This window comes from Pelodiscus sinensis, chromosome 20 (genome assembly GCF_052426305.1).
Source record: "Pelodiscus sinensis isolate ZL-2025 chromosome 20, ASM5242630v1, whole genome shotgun sequence".
NCBI lineage: Eukaryota > Metazoa > Chordata > Testudines > Trionychidae > Pelodiscus > Pelodiscus sinensis.
This window is the reverse complement of record NC_143071.1, coordinates 18,359,197-18,382,344: the sequence shown is the minus strand read 5'-3', so window position 1 is coordinate 18,382,344 and position 23,148 is coordinate 18,359,197. Positions and strand designations below refer to the sequence as shown.

Here is a 23,148-nt window from a genome sequence, read left to right as displayed (position 1 = left end):
TTCAGGAAGAACAGGCGGGGGAGAAAAGGAGGAGTTCTATTGTATGTAAGAGCAATATGATTGCTCGGAGCTCCAGTACTTAGAGGGAGAAAAGACTGTCGAGAGTCTATAGGTTAAATTTAGAGGTGGAAGTGACGGGTGATGTTGTGGGTGGTGTCTGCTATAGACTGCTGGATCAGGTAGATGAAGCTTTCTTTGGACAACTGAGAGAAGCTTCCAGATGGCAGGCCCTGGTTCTCATGGGTGACTTTAATCACCCTGACATCTGTTGGGAGACCAATACAGCAGTTCAGACAATCCAAGAAGTTTTTGGAGAATGTTGGGGATATCTTGGTACAAGTTCTGAAGGAACTGACCAGGGGCCATGTGCAGCTTGACCTGCTGCTCACAAACAGGGAGGAACAAGTAGGGGAAGTAGAGGTGGGTGACAAGCTGGGAAGCAGTGATCATGAGATGGTAGACTTCAAGATCCTGACCAAAGGAAGAAAGAGTAGCAAAATACACACCCTGGACTTCAAAAGAGCAGACTTTGACTCCCTCAGAGAACTGATGGGCAGGATTCCCTGGGATGCTTACATGAAGGGGAAAGGAGTCCAGGAAAGCTGGCAGTATTTTCAAGAAGCCTTATTAAAGGCATGGGAAGAAACCATCCTGATGCAGAGCAAGAAAAGCAAATATGGTAGGTGACCCCATTGGCTTACTGGAGACATCCATGGTGAGCTTAAACACAAAAAGGAAGCTTACAAGAAGTGGAAACTTGGACAGATGACTAGGGAGGAGTATAAATATTGCTTGAGAATGCAGGGGAGTTATCAAAAAGGCGAAAGCACAATTGGAATTGCAGTTGGCAAGGGATGTGAAGGGTAATGAGAGGTTTCTACAGGCATGTTAGCAATAAAAGGGTGACCAGAGAGGGGGTGGGGCCTTTACTGGATGAGGGAGGTAACCTCATGTGACAGATGTGGGAAAAGCTGAAGTACTCAATGCTTTCTTTGCCCCTGTCTTCACGGACAAATGCTCCCAGATAAATGCACTAGGCAATGCAGTATGGGAAGGAGGTGGACAACCCTTGGTGGGGAAAGAACAAGTTAGGAACTATTTAGAGAAGCTAAACGTACACAAATCCATGGGTCCAGATTTAATGCACCTGAGAGTACTGAAGGAGTTGTCAAATGTCATTGTGGAGCCTTTGGCCATTATCTTTGAAAACTCGTGGAGATCAGGAGAGATCCCGGATGACTGGAAAAATGCAAATGTAGTGCCCATCTTTTAAAAAGGGAAGGAGGACAATCCAGGGAACTAGAGACCAGTTAGCCTTACCTCAGTCCCTGGAAAAATCATGGAGGGGATCCTCAAGGAATCCATTTTGAGGCACTTGGAAGAAGGGAAAGTGTTCAGGAATAGTCAACATGGATTCACCAAGGGAAAGTCATGCCTGACCAATCTGATTAGCTTCTATGATGAGGTAACTGGCTCTGTGGCTATGGGCAAGTCAGTGGATGTGGTATACCTTGACTTCAGCAAAGCTTTTGATATGGTCTCCACAATATTCTTGCCAGCAAGTTAAGGGAGTATGGATTGGATAAATGGACTTGTAAGATGGATAGAAAGCTGGCTAGATTGTTGAGCCCAACGGGTAGTGATCAATGGCTCAATGTCAGGCTGGTGGTCAGTTTCTAGCGGAGTGCCCCAAGGATCGGTTCTAGGGCTGGTTTTGTTCAATATTTTTATTATTGACCTAGATGAGGGGATAGATTGCACTCAACAGATTTGCAAATGACACTAAGATGGAGAGGTAGATATGCTGGAGGGCAGGGATAGGGTCCAGAGTGACCTAGACAGATGACCATGGGAGTGACCTAGACAGATGACCATCAGCTATGGCCAAAAGAATCTGATGAGGTTCAACAAGGACAAGTGTAGAGTCCTGCACTTGGGATGGAAGAATCCCAATTATTGTTATAGGCTGGGGACTGAATGGCTAAGTAGCAGTTCTGCAGAAAAGGACCTGGGGATTACAGTGGATGAGTCAACAGTGTGCCCTTGTAGCCAAGGAGGCTAATGGCATATTAGGTTGTATTAGGAGGAGCACTGCCAGCAGCTCTAGAGAAGTGATTATTCCCTTTTATTTGGCTCTGGTGAGGCCATACCTGGAGTATTGTGTCCAGTTCTGGGCTCTTCACTATAGAAAGGAGGTGGACACTTTGGAGAGGGTCCAGCAGAGGGCGACCAAAATGATTAGGAGGCTGGAGTGCATGACCTATGAGGAGAGACTGAGGGATTTGGGTTTGTTTAGTCTTCAGAAGAGAAGAGTGAGGGGGATTTGATAGCAGCCTTCAATTTCCTGAAGGGAGGTTCCAAAGAGGATGGAGAAAGGTTGTTTATAGTAGTGATGGATGGCAGAACAAGGGGCAGTGGTCTCAAGTTACAGTTGGAGAGATCTAGGTTGGACATTAGGAAAAACTATTTCACTAGGAGGGTGGTGAAGCTCTGGAATGGGTTACCTAGGGAGGTGGTGGAATCTCCATCCCTAGAGGTTTTTAAGTCTTGGCTTGACAGGGCCCTGGCTGAGTTAATTTAGTTGGGATTGGTCCTGCCTTGGGCAGGGGGCTGGACTTGATGACCTCCTGAGGTCTCTTCCAGCTCTATGATCGCTATTACAACTTCTTGTGAGAGGGCTCAAAGAAACATTTTACATAACGGCAGTCTCTGGTGGTCTTCATTGATGACCAGTGGGACAACAGATGGCTGGGTGCTTCAAAATATTACTAGCCTTTGTCCACCTCACCAGGCTGACTTGGGAACATGGCATTTCAGGTTCTCTTCTCTTTCCATCTAAACGTTCCATCTAAACGTCTCTATGGGTACATCTACATTTGCTCCCTAGTTCGGACTGGGGATGCAAATGTAGGCGACCGAAACTGCTAATGAAGCAGGGACTTAAATATCTCGCACTTCATTAGCAAGATCTCGCCCGGCATGCTAGTCCGAATCCCTGGTTCGAATCAGCTGTGGCCGGTCTAGACGTGATTTTGCGCAAAAAAGCCCAGATAGCTAAAATGGCTATCGGGGCTTTTTTGCGCAAAACCATTCTTCCCTGTCTACAGTGGCCCTCTGAGCAAGTATTCTTGCACAAGAGGGCTTTTTCCTGAGTGGGAGTGTGAAAGTATTTGCGCAAGAAGCACACTTTGTACATTACAAAGTCAGAGCTGGCGGGGGGGGGGGGGGGAGGGGATGGTGCAGCAGTGCTGCCCGGGGGAGATCAGGAAGAGGAACAGGCTGGCAGGAAGCAGAGCTGGGGGAGCTGCAGGGGGGCTGGCTGGGGAAGATCCAGAGGGGAAGTGGGGGAGAACTGGCCGGGGTGGGACTGACCTGGATCCTTGCTGTCTGTCCCACGCAGGCTCCCGGTGACACATGAGCAAGGAGGAGACTTCTCCTCACACTCAACCAACTGAGGGCTCCCAGCAGCAATTGCGACCCCACCTCCCAGCTGGGACTACCAGCGGCTCCCCCCTCCTGCCCACGCCAGGCTTCTGTCTGGTGCACAGCTGGAAAAATCAGAAAATATCGGACATTGCAATGTCCGGTATTTTCTGATTTTTTTTACCAGAGCGAACAAATACCGGACTGTCCGGTACAACACCAGACACCTGGCAACCCTATCCACAGATCATGTGATAGGGATGTAATAGTCTAATTGATTAAGCGATAAGCAAAAGCTTATAGGTTAATGCTATAGACTACATGCATTTCCTCCTTTCCTTCCCTCTCCTCTACCCCCCACTCTAGGCAGTAATTTTTTTAGCAGGCTGGCCAGCAGCATGGTAGTCCCAGCTTGCACCAGGTCTGGGACCTACCTCCACTGCAGCTATGCATTTAAAGTATATTGGGAATCAGGCGGGCAGGCAGCCCAGCTCAGTTCCAGTTTGCACTGGGTCTGGAAGCTCAGAGCCCATCCGTGGATAGGGGCTGCTGCAGTGTGGAATGGCAGGCAGCTGGTCTGCGAAGGGAGCTGGTTTTTAAACTGGCTCCCCTTGTGGACCAGTTCCTGCCTGGCACCCTGCACTGCTACCTCTGGTAGAGAGGCAGCAGTGTGAGGTGCAGGGGCTCCCTGGGAGTGGGATTGGAGCACACTGGCTGCCAGCGCCGGCCCCACCCTTGGGAACTATAGAATAGTTGACTAATCTATAAGAATTCATGAGGTTAATCGACTATTCAATTAACTGATATTTAACATTTCTAGTATGTGAATCCATAGGCCATGCTCATCTTGTAGGTTTGACACCCTGTGATTTCCTCCAACTCTTAGACCCAGGATAGTATGAAGGTTCAATGTCTCGATAACCCTGAACATTATTGGATATGAAGATTGTTTCCAGCCAACCTTTTATAAGGCTAACTTTGGGTTTTGAGAAGGGGACTGGTGTTAGGGAAAATACATGTCAAAAGACAAGGAAAAAGTGGAGCAGCTTTCATGGTGAAATAATATTGGGAAGATCTAAAAGGAAGGTTGAGCTTTATTGGTGACTAAGTTCTCAAGTTGTGCAATGACATGTTTTAATCTGTGCAATTTTTGTCATTATATATCTGCTAATGTTTGTGGGCAGTGCATTTTATGTATTAAAATGTACATATTTTGTTTTTTACTTCATAGCCAAGTATGTGTTTAAAAACAGCAAGTGGATATGATGGACACAGTTGCATTAGCAATACCTAAATTGTAAAGCTCAAAAACAGTTTTGATGGAACCAATTCAACAGCCTGAGACTTTCCACAGAAAGTCTCACATGTGCTAATATCAAATCTATGGGTGTTCCCCAGAACCTTGATAAATTCTTGGATGAATTTCCATATGGCATTTGTAACAACTTTCAGTATGAGTCCTTTAGGTCTAGCAAAATTTATTGATACCACATCATTGGTTCTTTGATGTGTAGCTGGATTAGAAACACCTGAATATCTCTAGATATTTTTTAATTGTGGCAACAATTACTTTAAAAGATCAAATAATCAATGATATTTACAATAGAATGCTCTGAGTTAGTTCCAGTATATCTTTTATTAAGTGATTTTTTCAAAGTAGCTATCACATTCTTCCCCAGTTCAAGGATCTGAAAAATAAACTTTTGAAATTATTTCCAACTTGTCAGATTTTGTCTGAGTGTACATAAAGGACAGACCCTATGATTTTAGCTGAGGCTATTAAAACTTGAAAGTAGAAATTTCTTGAGAGGAAATCCAGTACGGCATTCCTTCAGGTGGGAGAGTTGTCCTTCAGAACTGAACTAGCTTCTTATAAACACTTTATATAATGTACCGATTACCGAACCCTTCATTAGCATTAGGAAAGTGAGACACAGAGTTTTAAGAGGATCAATGTAATGATATGTAGGGACTTTGCTACATAGTGTGTAGGTGTGGTGGAATAATATGAGTAAATGGGAAGGATGAAAGCATTATAACCACAAAGTAGTGTACAAAATGTAATCTAGATTAGGCTTTTATGTTGGTATACCTGTGTTTCCCAGGGATGTGAAAAATCCACACTTCTGGGAAATGTAGCTGTAGCAACCGAACCCCTGCTATAACCAAAATCAGTTTGATGGAAAAATTGTTCTGCTAATTGTTAATGGCTCTTGGAGAGGTGGAATACCTGTCCCCCTGTGAGAATACTCATTTTGGTCTAAGTGAGGAGCAACCTAGGCTAGTGAGTGGTAGGAATGTAAGAGGTTAACCGATTACTCAGTAAATTGTGGGCTTAGTGGCCTGCTTACAGAGTAACAGATTAACTGGCCTGGCAGGTTGGACCTCCCCCCCTCCACCCCCAGCCATAGTGGACCCAGCCAGAGCAGCCCCCTGCCTGTGGCAGCTAACCAATTAAACAAAACATTTAACCCCACGAGTGACCCGACAATCTCAGCAGACTCTAAGGCTGCGTCTAGACTAGCAAGTTTTTCCGCAAAAGCGACTTGCTAGCTGTCTACACTGGCTGCTTGAATTTCTGCAAGAACACTGATGATTTCATGTAAGATTGTCAGTGTTCTTGCGGAAATGCTATGCTGCTCCCGTTCGGGCAAAAGCCCTCTTGCGCAAATGCGCAAAACCTAAATGGACTGCAGGTTGCCCATCACTGAGTTAAACACTGGCTACACTGAAGCACTAATTATAACTAAAGGCTATGTTTAGACTGGCATAATTTTCCAGAAAAGTTTCCTGTTAAAAGCATTTTCAGAAAAGAGCGTCTAGATTGGCACGGACGCTTGTCTGCAAAAGCACTTTTTGCGGAAAAGTGTCCGTGGCCAATCTAGACGCGCTTTTGCGCAAAACAAATCTCAGCTATCTACACTGGCCCTTTTGCGCAAAAGTGACTTTTGCCCGAACGGGAGTAGCATAGTATTTCCGCAAAAAGTGGATTTCTTACAGTAGGAAGTCAGTGCTTTTGCGGAAATTCAAGCAGCCAGTGTAGGCAGCTGGCAAGATTTTCCCGGAAAAGCGGCTGATTTTCTAGAAAAACTGGCCAGTCTAGACATAGCCATAAGGTTTTAAGTGTAGACTAGACCTATGTGAGTTATAGGGTAGAGGCACAAGGGGGTGACTTTAGCTTAGAGCAGCATTAATGTACCTATGTATGTACAGATGTATCTGAGGGGCATAGAGGGCCACGGGTAAGTTGACAAAGGGACATACAGAGGACTGAGTAAAGAGTTAGGAGGAGGAGGAAGAATTGAGAACCTTAAGGGAGTAGGAGATACATGGCAGTGTATGAGGGCCACGCTAAAAATGGGGGGTAGGCTGCTGGGTGGAGGCACATTTGAAGCAGGCCCAGGAAGGGGATGTGAGGGGAGCGGTGACCCTTGGAGTGATGTCAGGTCTGTGACCCAGAAGGGACTGTAGAGGAGGGGTTGAATTGGCCCCAGGGTGCATATCTAGGGCCAGACATGCACAGAGCCCAAGGCTAGGGAAGGCTGCTGTGGGAGGGTACAGGAGTGTGTGGCAGGGCACCTGGGCAAATGGAGGCCGCAGCTACAGACCGACGGCCATTTTGAGAGGACAATACACTCGGCTCGGGCACGGCACAGCCCGTTGCGCCCGGCGGGTTGGGGGGCGCGCACGCAGGGCTGTGAGATGCCCGTGCGCGCGCACGCTCCTCCTCTCGGCCGTGTTATGTAACGGATCAGCGCGCTCCCGGCGGCCGGACCCAATGGGGCCAGGGCTAGGGGGCGGCGCGGGCGCGCGCACGCAGGGTAAGGCGCGGCCCCGCGGCAGTGCGTGCGCGCTCACCCCAGCCTCCCCCTCTCTCTCTCTCTCCGCCTCGCTCGGTCTTTCTCCCCCCTTTGTGAAGCGCTCGGAGAGGCCCGGACCCTGCTGACTCGCCATGGCCGACGAAAAGCCCAAGGTGAGGGAGAAATCCCCGGTCTAGGGCAAAGAGGGGCCGGGCCCGGCCGCGGCCTGGCAGGGCAGCAGCCCTGGCTCTGCCGCGCCGGCTCTGCGCGCCATTTTCCTCCCCCCTCCGCACCAGGCCTGGCCGCCGTCGCGCTTTGGTCCTCGGCCCCCGCAGGGCCGCCCGGCCCGGGCCGGCTCTCTCCCGCGGTGGTGGAGCTGGCTCTGTGCCAGGGGATCCCCAAGGGCCGCAGCGGGGTGAACCGGGCCTGTGCTGCTTCCCCTGTCTCAGGGAGGCAGGCCTACGCCGCGGCTGCGGCCCCCGCCTCCCGGAGGGGCTGGATTCCCCCCTCCCCCCCGGGCCGCGGCCAGGCTTTGCAGCATCTCGCACCTACCCTGAGCTGGGGCCATTCGCGGCTCTCCCCGGGGAGGGGGACCCTGAAATAGCTCGGCGGTGCCAGCCTGCTGGGGAGGGCAGGGAGGTGGCTCACGCCCCCGCTCTTTTGTGCCTCCTGCTGCCCAGCGCCCCCTGCCCTGGGCGGGTCTCCCGAAGCTCTGAGCGGCCTGGCAGGGGAGGGGAGCAGCATGGAGCAGCCTGTGATTCCCTGCTGTTGCGTTTTCATTTTAAATGGAGTTTGAAGGCGCCAAAAAGCCTCTCCCATTTAAAGGACCCGTTCTCCCTTCCCTCCAGGGCTCTGATTGTAGCTTTCTCTAGGCAGCAGACTGTGTTTCATTCCTCTTCCCCCCCTGCCCACCCTCGTTTGCAGGGATATCTGTCACACGGATACCTGACCCCTCTGTACCTTGTTGTCTTCTGAAATCTTATTCAAGCTTCACAGTGGCTAGAATTAGGAGGTCTTGACCCCACAGTGTGGTATAAAGTGAAGTTGGAACACAGACCCCTGTGCTGGGTGCCTCTGGTATCGCCTTTTTAATGAAGCAAAGCTCAGAGAACTGTCTATATCCGAAGGAGAGATGCTTAGTTTGAACTGACTAGGGTGTCATCTGCATTGGGTGGTTTATGTTCTGCATTAAAGAGTGCTCCACCCCACTCCCAAATTATTTGAAATTAAGGCATACACTGTTAAGGGTGAGAATAGTTAGAGTAATTGTTCCATTGGAACAATTTATCAAAGGTCAAGGTGGATTCTCCATCATTGACAATTTTTAAATGGAGATTGGATTTTTTTTCTAAAAGATAAGATCTAGAAATTATTTTGGGGATATTTCGTTGCCTCTGTACAGGAGGCTGAACTAGATGATCACTATAGACCCTTCTGGCCTTTAGAATCTAGCAGGGTATGAAATTAAAAATCTGAAATCGCTTTTGCATTATTAGTGTGGCTCGTGTGCATTTTTTAGGGGGTTTGAAGTGTAAGTTTCAAATTTTTTTAAAGAGATAGAAATAAACTGAATAAAGCTGCTGATTTCAGGTGTTAGGCACGTTAATAGATTCATGAAAGTCTAACAAGATGCAAGATCTGAACTTGCTTCCTTTTAAGATCCGTGGCATTCAAGTTAAACTTTCTGAAAATTGCAGAATTTGCTTCACTTGGCTAAATTGAAATAAAGTGAGGAGGGGTGGGATTTTATAGGATATTTGAGATTACAATCCTAAATGTAAATTTAGTTTGCTTTATAAGGATGAAATGTATTGTTGTATATGAGCATGTGACAACAGTATTCTTAATTCTTTAGCCCTTTGGAGAATTTTTTCAGTAATGCAGTTAGTATGTGTCTGTGTTCCTTTTAAGTTTTTCTTCCATCACCATTGTGTGTACTAATTAATTTCAGTAGATCTTGACAGAATTTATTCCTTTCAATGCTATAGAAAGAGGTTTTGCATTTCCAAATTAGGAAGAGTTTCATACTAGGAAAATTGAAAGACACTTACTTTGAATTATGAAATAAAGTGTGAAGCTTGTAAGGTACTTTTGCTCTTCTGTAATAAACTGTTGCTACATGGTAAAATGTTAATGTATTTCATGCTTTTTTTACAATCATTCCTATCCTTTCTTTTTTCCCCTGAACAGGAAGGAGTGAAGACTGAAAACAATGACCACATTAATCTGAAGGTGGCAGGGCAAGATGGGTCTGTGGTGCAGTTTAAGATAAAGAGGCACACACCACTTAGTAAACTCATGAAAGCCTATTGTGAACGACAGGTGAGGCACTAAAAGGGATCAATGTCTATAGGAGGGGTCATCTTAAGTAAGATGGATGAGGACAATAAATGTTTTACATATTTAGCAAAACCAATCAGATAGAAGACTATGTACTGCTTTGAGCATTTGTTGGTAAATAGACTGAGAGAAAGAGAATAAAGTTAAGTTATGTTCGTCTGTTTCATAGTCCCCTGTTGTTGGAGTGCAACTTTAATATTTCTACTCCCTTCTTTCCCCAAAACACAGAGAGTAGGGTAGAAAGAAATGTGGTTAGGAAGCTGAACAGGGATAAGTACCTTTGTAATTGTTGTTTGTTCTCAGATTTCTGATTTTTGGGCTTAGTTTTACTGTACAGAAATAGAAAGTGTCAATGGCTGGTCATAGATTTCTTTGAAATGTAAAACTGTATGGGAGTGGGCTTGGAAAGAAAATGTGGGCTTCATGATCAGTTTCATTTTTCTAATTGTATGTGCATCTACACTGCACCATTACTAATAACTATCATTATTCTGAAATAACAATGTGAGCATATATACAGTCATTCCATTATTTTGAAATAATTTTGAAAATAATGGACAGCATATTCAGAAATCTGTAAACTTCATTCTATGAGGAATAACACCTATTTCAAAATAGCCCCTCACCAGGGCTAGTCTAAGTTATTCCTTCCCAGTGCCTCCTGGGGCTCTAAATCGAGCTAGCACGTCTACATTATGTTAGGATGCCTCAAACTAATTTTGAGGCTTTCCTGCAGTGCACACATGCTATTTCAAAATAAACTATTTTGGAATAACTATTCTGGAATAGCTTATTTTGAAATAAGCATGCAGTGTAGACATTCCTTTTGTTGTTTAGTGGATTAATTAACTCATCTGAGTAAACATGTTTTCCGATATCATGCAAATAGATACCTTCCATAACTTGCAAATAGATATTGGGGAAAAAAGGAGTTCTCAAACAGTAGTTGCAAAAGTAAAGAGTGATGCCAGATAACTTATTTTTTTGATGAGTTGAACAGTCAGAGCTTGAAACATCATCTTATTTTAGGAAAACTTACTGACTTTTTTTTCTATAGTTGTGGAAGAAGTTGTCTGACACTTGGTCCATAAGTTTCTCAAGAATGTATTTTTAAAAAGTCTCTTCTCTAAAAAACTTGTTTTCGGTATCAAGTTAATCTACGATCTCAAACTGTACTGATTTTTAACAATACTAACTAGAACCTTTATAGCTCTCTAATTCTATGCACGTTGGGGCTATGTTTAGACTACACCGAAGTTCAGAAAGAGGATATGCAAATTCTGTGGGAATTTGCATAGGTTCTTCGGATCTGCTTTCGAAAGTGAAAGTAGTCAGGACGCGTTTTTTTCCCCAGCAAACCCCCCTCCTCCCCTTTGAAAAACCGCTCTTCCTCAAAAAAATGAGGTTTCCATGGCTTTTCAAAAAAGAGGGGAGGTTTGCCCGGGGGGGGGATGCATCCCGACTACTTTTACTTTCGAAAGCTCTGCTTTTGAAAGTGAAATTGGAACTTTGTCATAGTCTAGACGTCGTTGTGCCAGTATAACTATTGGATGTTGTGCCAGTATAACTATTTCAGTAAAAATTAGACTTCTGCCTAAAATAGATTCATTGGCACAAAAAATGTGTAGGCCACGCTTGGGTCTAATAATTCTGTCCTTCTCTGACTAAGATGGGGTATATTTCAAGGGATTTATACAATAAGATCATTTAAGTTATGCTTTAGTTGTATGATTGATATACGTTGTAATTAACGATGCTTACAATTTACCTTTCTCCATGTCTGGCTTTGAGCTAATCTAGGGAGCCAAAGGAAACCTAGGTATAATGCAGAAGGAATTCAACAGGTTTTCATCATGGTGAGAGTGATTGTTTGAATGACATCTGCACTTGACAGTCAGAATCAGAGATAATTTTGAATGATGCATACATTCACTACAGTCCCATATTAAGGGCAGGAGTACCATGCATGCCCATTCCTTACCCAATAGGTGTTATGACTATGAATTAGTGATGGTGGCGTCTGAGACATTTTCTAGCCCTGCCAATGGCTCATTATTATCTTGAGTAAGTTACTGAGCTTGCTGAGTTCATATGTCTTTAAATAAGGCAGGATGAGTGTAAGGATTTAGGCAATTTTTGCAATGAGCAGAAACCAGATTTTGAATAAATTAACATCCAAAATCCAGTTAAAATAGGAAATGAGGTAAGCAACCATTTTAAAGGGTTCACAGGTCAACGGCAAAAATGTTCAAACTTGAAGGCCTAAAGATAGATACCCATTTAAATAAGCATTTTTCATAGGAGATTCTGTAGATTCCATCTAAAGTCCTTGAGGACTGTGAATGGTTAGCACTTCTAAAAATCAGAACTATTTGTAGACTCCCAAGCTTGAAAAGTTTGGCTAAGAAACATGAAGTTGAAGCAAAATGACTTCATGCATATTGAAGAAAGACAAAAGGTAGGCAATGCAGAGACCTAGCCAGCTTTACAGTAGAAGTCATGTAGGGTATATAATTGGTCTAAAATGAAACTAAATAGTCTTCAGATATAGTTTCAGGAGATCAAGGTTATTGAGGATCATTGTTTCTGGGAAGAATGTATTACTGGAAATTGTTCTAGTACATTGAAGTGCAGAAGAATCCATATTTTTGTGAGAGTGGAGTTCTCAAATACACACTTTTCTGTCAGGTCTCACTTGCAGTCCATACAAAATTGCCAGGAACCACTACAAAATAACATTCTCTAATGTTGTGGATCTTGTATGTTGTTTTTCTCTTGGGTGGCGCCTTCAGTTTCCCCCTCTTGTTAAGTTCTTCCCGTCAAATACTCTACTTTAGTAACTAATTTCCTGAAGAGGCTATCAGCATCAGTTGCTTCATCCCAAGGGCTGGGAGAGCTGCCTATATGCATCAGTCACTCAGTCCTTCAACACTGGGGCTTGAACCTAATTCCTTTGTGTAGCGGATAGTTGTGGAACCACTTTACTAACTGCTTGGTCAGCCACAGGCTTATATCTTAAATTCAGATGCTCTTACGGAGGGACAACTAATTTGGACTATATCTGCTCTACATAGACCTGGGCACTGACAGAACGCGTTTTACTAGTGTAGGAACATTTCCATCAGCCCATGTGAGAATGAGATAGTATTTTGAAAATGGAAAGGGTCACCAAATGATTTTAGTGAGAATTAAAAGAAAAAGTTTTAAAGAAAATTCTATGTTATCTTATCTTGGTAGATACCCTACAAAGGTAGATGACTGCTTGTTTCTCATCTTTGTGTTCTTGATCATCCACGTTCTGTAATTTCATCTTGTGTGTGCCTTAAATTCAATATGGAGGTTAGACTTGATATCACCATTAGATGCTGGAAGTTTAAAATACTATAGCCTTGAATGATTACTTTTGGCATTAATCAGCTACTTCTTGAATCATTTCAGACTGCCAGATTGATGTGAGCTTTACATGAGGAAAATAAAATATTTTGTAGAATATTGCTGCTTTTGGAGACAGTGAAATAGAGCTGTGCTGCATATTTGAGCAGGGATGTTACTTCACCTGTGACACTTGCCATCCAAAGTGTTACTTCTAACTTTCCTCCAAATTAATTATTTAAAATTCTTGTAATTTTTTTCAGTGCCTTCTATCCTTCAGGGCTTGATGGGATTTCTAGTACACTATTTAATGTTCCGTTAGTAGGAGCAATGATGCATCTTTTTAGAAACTAAACATTGTGCAATTTGTAATTCAAAGGAGCACAATTGTACAAATTCTGAATTCTCAAATTCTGAATTGTACAGGAGGTGAGCAAGGGGATTATGGCATCAGTTTGGGTTGATTGACCTCTTGTAACTGGAGCTATGCAGTATTTTAACATGTGACTTATTTCTCTTTGTGCAAGGGTTTGTCAATGAGGCAAATCAGGTTCCGGTTCGATGGGCAGCCAATCAATGAAACAGATACACCTGCACAGGTAAAAATTATATTTAAAGATTGCTGCAGGAGTTAATGGTTGTGTCTTATACTACTGCTAAAGAGCAACATCCATATAACTATCCATGCTTAAGTAATGGAACTTGACCATTGGTATAACTTCGGACTTTTACAGTAACTAATTCAGAAATGTTGGGACAAGTATAACACTATATTCTGCATCTAGAATATTAAATTTATACCACCACAGTGCCAGATAAGATGATGTACAGCTTCTACTGATGCCAAGCCCTGTAAGGATATTACTTTATGGATTACAATGGTTGTGGTGGGTTGTTAATCCTGGCAGGTAAGTATTGAAGTTCTCTTTCAAATAATAATATTAGTGTTAGCATACTGACAGGCCTGCCAGTTGATGGCTCTGTAGAACGGTATACTATACTATAATTTGAAAATTGTTTAGTATAGTTAATGTGAAGTTAGGATCTCAGTATGTAAAGTTACCAAGTATTGTGCATTGAGATGGTTGAAGTATGTAAGTTTAAAAACAAAAATCAGACCAGCAATGTAGGATGCTGGTTCATTTTGGCAGTGATTGCTGGTGATACCCAAGAATGTCTTTCTGGAGTGTTTTGTGTAGTAGGCCCCTGAATTGCATGTTGATTAAAGTGTATTCTTTCAGCATGCCATCCCATGATAAATAAGGGACTTTGCAATTTTGTCAGTGCTGTCATTGGGCTGTTGTTTCCAGACTTGTGCTTCAAAGAATGTCACCCTAGCTGTTGAAATTTAAACTTCTGGTTAAGCCTGAAATGCAGAGAATCAAAATCATATGCCATTTGTACACCATGCATGCTATGAAAGCTAAATCGGTTTATTAAAAACCGTAAAACACTGTGGACTTACAACAGGTGCAGAATCACACTCTTAACTTCACCAGGAGCATTACTGTGATGTAGCAGCACCAATGCACTGTGGACATGGTCTATTAGACATACCACAGTGGACCTTTCTTTGCAGTGTAAATGTACTTGTTTAAGCATAACATCTGGAGCCCTTACAAAGCACATGAGATCTTTTATAGGGGAAAAGGCAGTATGCCAACACAGAGTGCCACTTGCAAGACTTGTACTCTTGAACCTCTTTAATCTAGCAACCCTGGGAAACAGGGTTTGCTGAATTAAAGATTTTGCCAGGCCAGGGAAGGTGTGAGGGAGATAGGGGTGCAGTGCTTACCTGGTGCTCTGCATTCCTTGTCGCTCGCAGACACCACCCCCTGCTGTTATGGGAGTAGTGGACAAAAGCCTCCAGCAGAGCATGTCCTTATGCTGCAGTTCCCCCAGGTGTGTGGGTGGGTGGGGAGGGGAGTGGCAATGCACAAAGTTGCTGCTGCCTCCCCTTGCCAGTGTTCAGGTGTCCCCAATACAAGAACACCTGGGCTACGTCTACACTGGCCCCTTTTCCGGAAGGGGCATGTAAATTTCACGAGTCGTCGTAGGGAAATCCGCGGGGGATTTAAATATCCCCCGCGGCATTTAAATAAAAATGTCCGCCGCTTTTTTCCGGCTTTTAAAAAAGCCGGAAAAGAGCGTCTAGACTGGCCCCGATCCTCCGGAAAAAGTGCCCTTTTCCGGAGGCTCTTATTCTTACTTTGAAGTAAGAATAAGAGCCTCCGGAAAAGGGCACTTTTTCCGGAGGATCGGGGCCAGTCTAGACGCTCTTTTCCGGCTTTTTTAAAAGCCGGAAAAAAGCGGCGGACATTTTTATTTAAATGCCGCGGGGGATATTTAAATCCCCCGCGGATTTCCCTACGACGACTCGTGAAATTTACATGCCCCTTCCGGAAAAGGGGCCAGTGTAGACGTAGCCCTGTGGTATGGAGGTTGCAGTGTGTTATAGCAAACACAGCTCTAGTAATAGGGCATGTTGTACTCTGGTACTGTTTGTTACATTGGCCATACAACATGTCTAGAAACTCTTTATAGTCAAATTCTTTGTATCTAGTAACTAGTATCCCATTTTCTTATTGACTTTGAACATTGTGTGTGTGTGGTGGGTTTGGTTTGGTTTGGTTTGGTGTTTTTTTTTTTTTTTTTTTTTTTTTTAAATACTGTAACTTAAGCCACTTAAAATGCTGTGCATTTGAACAATCACAAAGTGGAATGGAGGCGGGGAGGAGGGTGGATGTGAGTGAAATGGTCTAATGTAGTAGGCAACAGAGTTGTCTGTGAAGCCCTTAGAGCATATCAATATAGTCATGGATCTTAATTTTGTTTTAGTCAATTATCCACTGTTCTTTATATCACTCTTAAAGTTTCATGTTCCTATAAAGCAGAGTGAATGCATACATTTGGGATTTTTTTTTTCTGCTCATTTAAAATTGTGGTAAGAGATATGTGAAGATGTGAAATTAAGACATTTCGAATATGTCTAATATTTACTCAGCTGAGTTGAAAGCAGTTCTTTCTTTCTGATACAGTTGGAAATGGAGGATGAAGATACAATTGATGTGTTCCAGCAGCAGACAGGAGGAGTCTACTAAAAAGAGAACCTGCTACTTTTCTCTCCAAAACTGTGCTCCCACAGACAACACATTCACAATTAGAAAAATGAGACTTGGTTCAGCCACATCCTGACTACTGCAGTATAGTTTTTTCTCTTCTCTTTTTTCCTCTTCCTTCTATTGTACATAAAGTATCTGGTGTATGTGCACAGACACAATGCATATTTTTTTTAACTAAATGGCCAATGGTATGTTTTGATCAACATGGAATGGAGATGGGGTGGGGAAAAAAAGCCTGGTTCTGTGAAAATACCCCTTTTCTCCATTGTGGCATGCTCCTTCAACTTTTATCTTTATATTCCAGTAAGTTATTTTGCTCTCACTGTTGACAAACAAAAACATTGCATACTTTGTTTGATTGGATAATTTCAATGTTTTTCTTTTATCATTGTAAAACCAAGGACGATTTTATAACTTTTTTGTACGTAGCTGTTACATGTAGAGCAATCTCTGTCTAAGTAGGGGTAAATTACTCCAAAAAACATTGATCCTAGATAGTTTCCCTTCAAGTAAAGCGTCTTGTTGTTTAAATAAACTTCTTGTTTAAAATAATCAGTTTTCTCAATTTTTCTGCATAGTGGTAATACTTAGCACTTGTAGTTCTTTATATCTCTCTACCAGTGTACAAACTTTAATCCTCAAACATCTACACCTCTGTGGGTAATGACTGCACTGTAGCTGGGAGTAAATTTTCCAACCCACTTGCACTAGTGGGGCATGAGCTAACACACTGAAAATAGCAGCATGGATGTTGTAGCCCTGGCAGAGACTCAGACTAGCCACTTGGGGTCAGCCTGAGATGCAGCATCCACATTGCTATTTTTAAGTGCACAACTCTGCTAGTGCAAATTTGTCTACCCATAGTGGGAGACTTTCTCCCAGGAGTAGAACAGACACACCCTATGTGGTAAGCAAATAAATACAGTTCCCATTTTACAGATTGGGAGATTGAGAGGAAGAGTGTTCGGTTTACATTAATGTGGATTAGGGGAGATATATTTTGGAATGCTAAGGTCAGAATCCATGAAGTACTGTACAGAAAGTAGATCAGACTTTGTAGATGGACACATTCAGGTATTGTAAAGAAGGTTCAAACCCTGCTTCGACGCTATGCTGTGTTATAGGATGAAAGAAGAAGAGTTCAGGCCCCATTTAAATCCTGATTCATATCAAGAAGAGTACAAAACAAGAGGGATACAATGGAGTGGAGCTGTAATCAAGACTTTAGTGAAAAGCCGCTAAGATCTCTCTATTACTTCCTCCCCTCACTGTCTGAGTAGAATATTCTTGTTTGGTTTTCTTGTTTGTTCTATGTCACTTGGAATCTCCTAATGCTTTCAGCTACTCACAAGTACTTAATGCATAAAGGAAGTAGAAAGTAAAGCCCTGCTTTTTCATGACCACCTTTTGCAAGTGCTCCAAGAGTTGTGGGTGTTGTGTGTGTTTTTTTTTTAAGAGTGATTCCCTATTCCTCCTGCCCTAGCAAATGAAATGTCAGTCAAAATGATTCTTGCATGGTAGATTATGGCTTCTATGCTTTAAGAAAGTTAAATGACTGAATGGTGTTTTCTCATATCACCTAGTAACACGTTAGCCACCTTAAACTTCTGGGTAGAATAAATTAACAGAATATGCCTGTATTTTGTGGTAACTTTCAAATAAATATCCAGGAGTATTAGTCTCCTGTTGTAGGCCACTGCATGTTCCCCCGTTACTAGAATTAGGGATTTCTTAAAATTTAGCAGAGTATTTTCTTCCTCAGCATGCAATTGTTCTGGACTGCACTTCAAAATCACACTGTTCTGGGGAGATGACATTGCTCTTCGTTGCAGATATTTCTCTATCTAGATCCACAGGTGATTCCTTTTTTAAAAAAGTTCAGTGAAGGAAAATTAAGATCGAAAATCAGAGTCCTGGGTGGGATTCTGAGAATACTTTCCCCTTGGTCTTCAGATGTTCTGTCATTCAACCTGGCTAGGAAAGACTTCTCCAGCCTGAGATTTCTGAAAACCCACTCCAAATCTCAAATTCTTTCAGCTGCATGGTATTATGCCAAAACTTTGGAAAAATCTGTTTTAACTTGCTTCAGCTTCTGAAAATAGAGGACGAGTTCTCATTTAATTTTTTGATCACTCTTACCTACAGTTAGTCTGAAAACTGCCAGGTGCATTTTCAGTCTTGTTCCTTCTCCCTTAAGGGAATAGGAGTAAAAAAGACAGGCAGGGAGCACCCATATGTTTTCAAAAGTGGTAAGGAATCCTTTAACCTCATACAGAAGTACAATGGTGCTTCATTTGTCACTAACCTCATTGAATTCCTGTCAACATCATGGGGAGCTGTATGATTTTTTTAAAGAAATCAGACCATTTAAATTGGGTTTATACCTTATTTACAAAAGTTTCCCTGTCCAAAAGAGTGAAAAAATATAATCTGTAGCAATGTCAGGTGCTGCAGCTTTAAGAATATCCCTAGTAATTTTATGTTAGGTCCTTGCAGAAGGATTTCAACATATTAAAACAAAAGCTGCAATCAGTTAACCTCAATTCCTTTGTGTCTAGTACCTGATTTTCTAGCTGTTGTTGCTTTTAGATTAAGGAGACACTTTCAGGCTAACAGCTGCCTTCAATAGTACTGGAAGATGACTATGGGTACAAGCTCCTATTGCCTTAAAATGTTTGACAACCAAAACCATTTTTGTCCCCAAATTTTTCAGAGACTTTTCTTTCAACTAATCTAGCAAACTGATTACTAGAAGGCACTTACTCATTCCAACATATAAAATGTAGCAGGGGTAGCATACCAAATCTTTTTAAAGCCCAAAAACTAGTCCTTTGGACCTTTGTCCTGGTATGTTCTTGCCATTCGTATCCCTGTGACTTAAGTTGATCCTTCCTCTGAAGACTGCCAGCACTAAGTGCTTAGAGGTTTGCTGTTGAGTTCTGCTTCCTACGGTCTGAGTGTGTCTGCACGATGTCATCTTCATTAGAAAAATGACCTATTGCTGCTGATAGGTGTCAGGAACAGGTTCATCTGAACTTGGTTTTACTTCCAATGTGGATCAGGACAAAGGTTCAGCACTTTAAAAAAAAAAAAGGTGAAAACTGAGTTTTCTTAATGAGGATATGAATAGGCCCATAATGAATATAAATGCCACAGGTAATGCATACTAGCTAAATACAATAGGGACCACATGACCTTTAATACAAAAATGCTAATGCAACAAACTCATTAGATCCTCACTAAGATGCAGTTTAATTTTACTGGTCTTTCACAAATCATGGCCATCCCTTCAAATAATATTTTGGACACCCTGAGACTTATTTTTCCATATCTGTTCTGTTAATAAAAAAGTGTAATCTAGGCATTAAAATGGGGCACTAGTAGCCAGGACTCTTCTCTGAGTTCAGATAAAGTCTTGTCTTTGGGCAAATAGCCTGTACTATCATTTTCAAATGTGAGTGCCTACAATTATAGATTTACATCAATATATATGGACCCTAAAGAAAAGTGGCTTGAGTTTTAGAAATCCAGCTGTCTTCAATGGGAGCTCTGGGTACTTAATACTGAAGATCAGGCAGTTTTATTCAGGCCTTGAATTATAGATTTAAGTGTCCATCTTTAGGAACTCAAGTTTGAAAATGCTGGCCTTACCTTTTCTGTGCCTTAGTTTCTCCAACTTCAAAATTAGGATTATAATATATATCCATCTAGCCAGTGGTTTGAGGATTAATGTTTGTTAAACACTTTAAGATGTTCATGTGAAAGAGGTTCTAGAAATGCAAAGTATTATGACATGCTTGACATCAGAATGTTCTGAAATCAAACATGCTGAGTAGCTAATAACTTCTAGGGTGCAAAGAGATACTTCAAGAAGAGTATCTTTTTTACATTTACTCAAATTGGCTTTCAAATAAAAAGGTGATTAAATCAATTAATGGAAATAAAATATAGCATGGTCTGATGCTGCAAGCTGTACAAAGTCACAGTGAAGATACTGATATAAAATAAACACCTTGGCAAAAGATAGCTAGGCTCAAAGCAGATACTCCTCTTGCAAGAATATTATTTTCCGTAACTTCATTTTGTTACTCATACGGCCTAGCCAGCATAATGTAAGTAGTGTCAATTTTTCTGATGGATGCTGATTATATTGTGACCATTAATGCAAAAATATTTTATGATTAGCCAAGAGAACTGACTCTAGCTTCAACCAATCAGAAATGAGTGGATTTCTAAGGCTCTAGCTGTTTGTTTTCAGACTAAAAGGAAAGTGGTCATCCTTTAATTTTTATATTTTAAATCTAAAATGAACATAAAAATGGGAGATTTTGTAAGATAGAATTCAAGATTGTGGCCTCTTCTCCATACATGTCTGTATCCCCTCACGTAATGGGCTATTCTGGAACAATAAAACAAAGTATAATTTAAAATCATTTTTACAATGCTTTCACATTGAATCATGTTTTACTCTAATACTTTCTATATGCAATTATTATTGTGCTTTATCTAAAGTGAGCCAGTGTGACTTGGGTGGACCCAGGCTCTTAGGCCTCCTCCCTGCCACTCCTTGCCCCAGAAAATGGCAGTAAAAAGATCCTTCAAGCTCCCCAAAGTGGCTACATGGGTTGAAGCCATTCAGGAAAGACTCCGTAGGGCTCAGCAGGTCCATATGAAAGGAGCTTCAGAGCTCACATGAGTTCAGTCTGTAGGTAGACATTGGGGAAGTAAAAGGTGGTTCTGGTTGGCTGCAGGAGAAGGGCCAAAGGAATAAGGAAGGGACTCCTGTCTGTCTGCAGGAGGTGCAGCCAGGAACCAGGGGAGCAGGGAAGGTATTTCTGAGTGGCTGCTGGGACTCAGAAAAGATAAAGGCTATGGGGAAGTGGCCCAGGGAAATTTAGTTATTCTCTTACTTAGAGAATTTCTGAGTTGGGGCCTGGAGAAGTGGGTCCCCTTGCAACAACAGTCACTGAAGAATTGGCTGTGCCCTGAGAGAGGACAGTTTAGACAGACCCAGGGAAGGGATGGAACTGTTACCCCACCCCCAGAAGAAAAGTAAAATGAAGCTGACCCAGTTGGAGAACCAGGACTAGAGGACTAAAGGACAGGTGAAGTCATAGACTTGTAAACCTGGAAGGGACCTCGAGGTCCTCTAGTCCAGCCCCCTGCACCCATGGCAGTTTTCTTTGTTTCTTTGACAGGTGTTTCTCTAACCTGCTCTTTAAAAATCTCCAGTGATGATTTCACCATCTCCTTAGGCAATTTACTTCCGTACTTAATTGTCCTGATACTTAAGAAGTTTTTCTTAATGTCCAACCTAAATTGCCTGGATGCATTTTAAGTCACTGCTTCTTGTTTTATCCTCAGAAGTTAAGGAGAACAGTTTTTCTCCCTCCTCCTTGTAAGAACCTTTTATGTACTTAGAAGGTAGTTTAGGGGTTTTGCTCCATCCCAGAACAGAAATCTTTGCACATAAGCTTGCCAAGTTGGGTACTGAAATACGCCTGATTAGCCTTCCCTCATCCTCAGTCTGATGATAGAAATGTTGCTGATGGAGAGGTACAGTGATGGGGCTTTTTGGATTATAAAAGGAACTGAACCCAGGAAGAGCTGCAGAATATTACTAAAGGTTTTGCGATTAGGCCTGGTTGGACAATATATCCCAGAAGGAGTTGGTTTGGTTTGGTTTGGTTTTGCAGTTGGAGTGTGTGTGACTTGAATGGAGGGTTGAGTCACTGGAGGCTTGCTTGATGAGTGCATCAGTTGATGGGGAACTGAGAGCAGAGGAAGTGGAAAAAACTGCACTCCTACTAGACCAGAAAGGGTGCTTGCGATAGGTGGATGGTATACCATTACAGACAGATTAATTTCTGCTATGACTGGGTCACAAAAGTCAGTGTATTCAGACCTGAGAGGCACTCATTTCCTTTTGTTTCCTAAGGGAGAGTGATAGGGAGGCTATGTAGTTGAGTTGGGACATGCCATTTGGAATTGTGGGTAGAGAAGCAAGTTGGACTGGAAATTTGGCTTCTGATCTCCATTCTGTGGTACTTTTATGACCCTTGTAAAGTAATTTCACCTCTGTGTCCCCATTTCCCCATCTGTAAAACTGGGTTAATACTCCTGATTTCCATCACAGGGGTGTTAGGAGATTTAATCAGTTAGCATTTTAAATGTTTGGATGGAAGGTATTATAGAAATTATGGCTAGTAACTGAGATTTGAGACATATTAACTATTAGACAAAATTCTAACCTACATAACTATAGTGGGCTATTTATCAGAATAGAATATGAACTAATCAATCTGAATATGATTCCCATTTTCCAAATAACATATGACTAAGTTCAAGGTTAGTCCATTTCCTTGGTACTTTGCAAGCTATCATGAGAGAATAAACATGTGACCAATGTTAGTCATGTTTCTTAATGCATTGCTGGAAGGTGCTCAGGTACTTTGGTGGTGTGTAGTGTAAGAAGCTATAGAGGATAGAATAGAATCTGATTTGATACAGTGCTAATGTATTGTAACGGAATGTGATTCTGAAAGAGCAGAATTTTATGCATCATCACGTATCTTTTGACACAAAATCACTACTGTGTGTTACATTTTGAAGCACTGCTGTATGTCTCTTTGTCTGGATGTTAGAGGCTGCACTATGATTATCGTTGTGATCAGATTTTGAAGTGGTGCTATTTTGTTGTATCCCATGAGTTTGTGAAATTTTAGTTGCCGCCATTGCATTGCAGCAGAACATTTTGAGGCAATCGGTGTTATTGCTTGTTACAGCACGATGATAGCCTTAGATGGGCATTTAAAAAAAATCGAGTGTCACCTTAAAAACTAACAGTTGTATTTGGGCATAATTTTTTGTGGGCTAGGGACTACTTCAGCATATGGATGTGGGTAGGTGCTGAAATTATGTTTTGAGATGGTGGCTTCACATTGCATCACAGGAAGATTACCTTTGGAGGTAATGACATGGCATGAGAGCATTACATCATGGTGTGGTGACTTTCTGAGACAGCACCAGCAACATGAGAGCAATTTTGAGGTATTTTGTACGTGGTGGTGATTGGGTTGAAGATTGAATTT

General features: G+C 42.3%; 2 protein-coding genes across 2 annotated transcripts in view; both read left to right on the top strand.

Moving 5' to 3' along the window:
- The first annotated feature begins 7,250 nt into the window (after positions 1 to 7,250).
- SUMO2 (small ubiquitin like modifier 2) lies at positions 7,251 to 16,609 on the top strand. The gene is made up of 4 exons (XM_006136420.5): positions 7,251 to 7,396; positions 9,414 to 9,545; positions 13,463 to 13,534; positions 15,974 to 16,609. Exons 1-4 carry the CDS (start codon positions 7,376 to 7,378, stop codon positions 16,034 to 16,036), a joined length of 288 nt encoding a protein of 95 aa, XP_006136482.1. The 5' UTR covers positions 7,251 to 7,375; the 3' UTR covers positions 16,037 to 16,609.
- Positions 16,610 to 16,757: 148 nt separating this feature from the next.
- JPT1 (Jupiter microtubule associated homolog 1) overlaps positions 16,758 to 23,148 on the top strand; it is a 34,292-nt gene continuing 27,901 nt past the window's right edge. The window contains exon 1 of the mRNA XM_025178164.3: positions 16,758 to 20,169. Coding sequence (XP_025033949.2) covers positions 20,168 to 20,169 — 2 coding nt within the window. The 5' untranslated portion in view covers positions 16,758 to 20,167. The remainder of the gene's footprint in view (positions 20,170 to 23,148) is intronic.